This window comes from Sphaerulina musiva, assembly GCF_000320565.1.
Source record: "Sphaerulina musiva SO2202 unplaced genomic scaffold SEPMUscaffold_13, whole genome shotgun sequence".
Lineage (NCBI taxonomy): Eukaryota > Fungi > Ascomycota > Dothideomycetes > Mycosphaerellales > Mycosphaerellaceae > Sphaerulina > Sphaerulina musiva.
In genome coordinates, this window is record NW_016017395.1 from 943,319 (window position 1) to 945,865 (window position 2,547).

A 2,547-nucleotide genomic window follows, 5' to 3' on the forward strand; every position below is an offset into this window, starting at 1 on the left:
TATACGACAACTACCTCAACCGACAGCCTCTCCTAGACCAAGTAAAAGCCTCGCCGAAAGGAGGCGGGGACGTACGAAACTAGTCGCGAAAAAGTCCTATCTAGGGAATAAGAGGCCGATAGGGAGTCAACGGCCGCAGAAGAAGCCTATAATACGAAAGGTACCTAAAGCGAGAACTAAGCGACGAACAAAGCCTAGTGTAGCTACTCTTCGCGAGATTAGGAGATACTAGAAGACGACCGAGCTGTTAATACGTCGACTACTATTCTAGAGGATCTGTCGGGAAGTTACTTTGGATATCGCAAGTAAATCTTCGAGTAGCGTATGCCGGTTCCAAGCAGAGGCCCTCCTCTGTCTATAGGAAGCGACGGAAGCGTTTCTTACACTTGAGTTCGAAGTCTCTAATATGCTTGCAATACATGCGAAACGAGTAACGTTGCAGCAAAAGGATATAGTACTTTGTCGATGGATTCGGAAGCGCTTCCTAGGGGAAAATAACGGAAAAGATGACTTTTAAGCTTTTGGGAATCTGCCGACCATATCTGCCGACTATGTCTGCCGACTATGTCTTAGAGGAAGGATTAGGACTCCTACCGAGAAGACTTTCCGATAATATTTACTACCTATACCGACCGTACCTGCCGACCGTACCTGCCGACCGTACCTGCCGACCGTACCTACCGACCGTACCTGCCGACCGTACCTACCGACCGTACCTGCCGACCGTACCTGCTAACCGTGCCTGCCGGTCACTCCCGGCAATTGAAGATTACGTACGCAAACCTTATTTGGATCTCGTATAAAGTGCGCATGTATTATTACTTAGGCAGCAAACAATCCGTAGCCTCTAATTGGCCGAGCGGTTGTCTCCCAACAACACAAAGTTACTCTCTACTTCAGAAAAAACCTAACTTACTACATCAACATTGCCCCCTTCTTTTCTCTCTCTCCTTACTACCTCTACTACACTACACTACACTACTACACTATACTACACTACTACACTACACTATACTACCGCCACTACACTACACTACACTACCGCCACTACACTATACTAGCGCACCAATCCACTACAATAGCCTCGGCTATATCGATTGCGTAGAAGCGCAAACAATCGATTGCTCGCAAGACTCCTCGTACTAGTAGAAAGGGACTTCCTTCGCGTACAGGTAGTAAAAAGCTTCTAGGCGCTCGCATCAAGAAGGGACACAGATATGCCCTAGGTAGTAAGTAATTCCAGAATACAGATCTGTAGCCGGCATTTGTAGTCGGCATTTGTAGTCGGCATTTGTAGTCGGCACTAACTTCCTCAAAGCATTGGCTCTCAAAGAGATTAGGAAGTGCTAGAAGGAGAGCCTGCTCTATATCAAGAAAACCCTATTTGCTAGACTTATCAAGGAGCTCGTTATAGATTAGGCTTATATACCTCTTCGTATTCAAGCAAGCGCTCTTGGCGTTCTTCAAGAATATGCTAAGTCTCTCTTAGTAAGAATCTTTACCTGTAAGTCTTCCTATTTCTTATTCTTTCTGATTAATTACTTACTTACTTACTTACCTCCTCTAGCGGCCAACCTTTTGGCTATTTACGCTAAGCGCGTCACACTCCAAGGCAAAGATATAGAGTGTCTTCGCTCGCTCCTTAAGGAGTAGGGTGTTTGGCCTGACGATTTCGTAGTCTGCCCTTACAACTCTAGTCCTATCAATCCCAATTTCATCTATATAGAGCTAAAGAAGAACAAAGCTTCTAAGGTACTAAAACCGAAGGCTACGCCAAAATGCAAGCCTCTCCCTACTAAGAAGCCTCGACGAATTGTTGATTACGATTCCGACGAGGATATACTAGACGCTACTCAGAATCCGACTATAGACAACAATAATAGCGAGGAACCTACTGCTCAGCAGGCAACTCTTAGTAAGTTACTCCTCTTTTATTATTAATTATAATATACTAATTTAATAGCTTAGGATAATACTCCGCTACTCCTAGATAATGAGCAAGAGGAAGATAATCAAGACGAAGATAAGCAGGACGAAGATAAGCAGGAGCAAGATAAGCAAGATCAAGATGTCTAAGGTCGAGACTTTCAAGCTAGTTATAATCAAGAAGAGCTAGATAATAATACTAGCGATAATAAGCAAACTCTTGAGCAGAGGTTAGAAGCCTACGCTAATAAGTTAGTAGCGGCAGCTTACGCGCTTACTGTTGCGAAAGAGCGTTCAGAAGATAGCGTACGCCTTGCTCAGCAAACTCTCGAGGGAGATGCGAAGAAAATTGCGCGTCAGTATCATAGTTGGCAGCGGCTGAACTTCGAAGATCAGCTTTGCGCCTATCAAAAGATTCAAGACGCTCAAGCTTAGGGTTTAGGGTTAGGGTTAGGGTTAGGGTTAGGGTTAGGGTTAGGGTTAGGGTTAGGGTTAGGGTTAGGGTTAGGGTTAGGGTTAGGGTTAGGGTTAGGGTTAGGGTTAGGGTTAGGGTTAGGGTTAGGGTTAGGGTTAGGGTTAGGGTTAGGGTTAGGGTTAGGGTTAGGGTTAGGGTTAGGGTTA

The 2,547-nt window shown here is 45.0% G+C and overlaps 3 protein-coding genes across 3 annotated transcripts; all 3 read left to right on the top strand.

Moving 5' to 3' along the window:
* Window positions 1-361: 361 nt before the first annotated feature.
* On the top strand, window positions 362-517 carry SEPMUDRAFT_55047 (uncharacterized protein; the record flags this gene model as incomplete). Its single annotated transcript, XM_016909329.1, has 1 exon — window positions 362-517. A coding segment is annotated over one exon (156 nt), but the record flags the coding sequence as incomplete, so codon positions are not given.
* Window positions 518-1,431: 914 nt separating this feature from the next.
* On the top strand, window positions 1,432-1,653 carry SEPMUDRAFT_54683 (uncharacterized protein; the record flags this gene model as incomplete). The annotated part of the gene is made up of 2 exons (XM_016909312.1): window positions 1,432-1,504; window positions 1,568-1,653. Coding segments are annotated over 2 exons (159 nt in total), but the record flags the coding sequence as incomplete, so codon positions are not given.
* Window positions 1,654-2,068: 415 nt separating this feature from the next.
* On the top strand, window positions 2,069-2,361 carry SEPMUDRAFT_121727 (uncharacterized protein; the record flags this gene model as incomplete). The annotated part of the gene is made up of 2 exons (XM_016901709.1): window positions 2,069-2,077; window positions 2,155-2,361. The coding sequence occupies 2 exons, from the start codon at window positions 2,069-2,071 to the stop codon at window positions 2,359-2,361; spliced, it is 216 nt and encodes a 71-aa protein (XP_016756362.1).
* Between the last annotated feature and the right edge of the window lie 186 nt (window positions 2,362-2,547).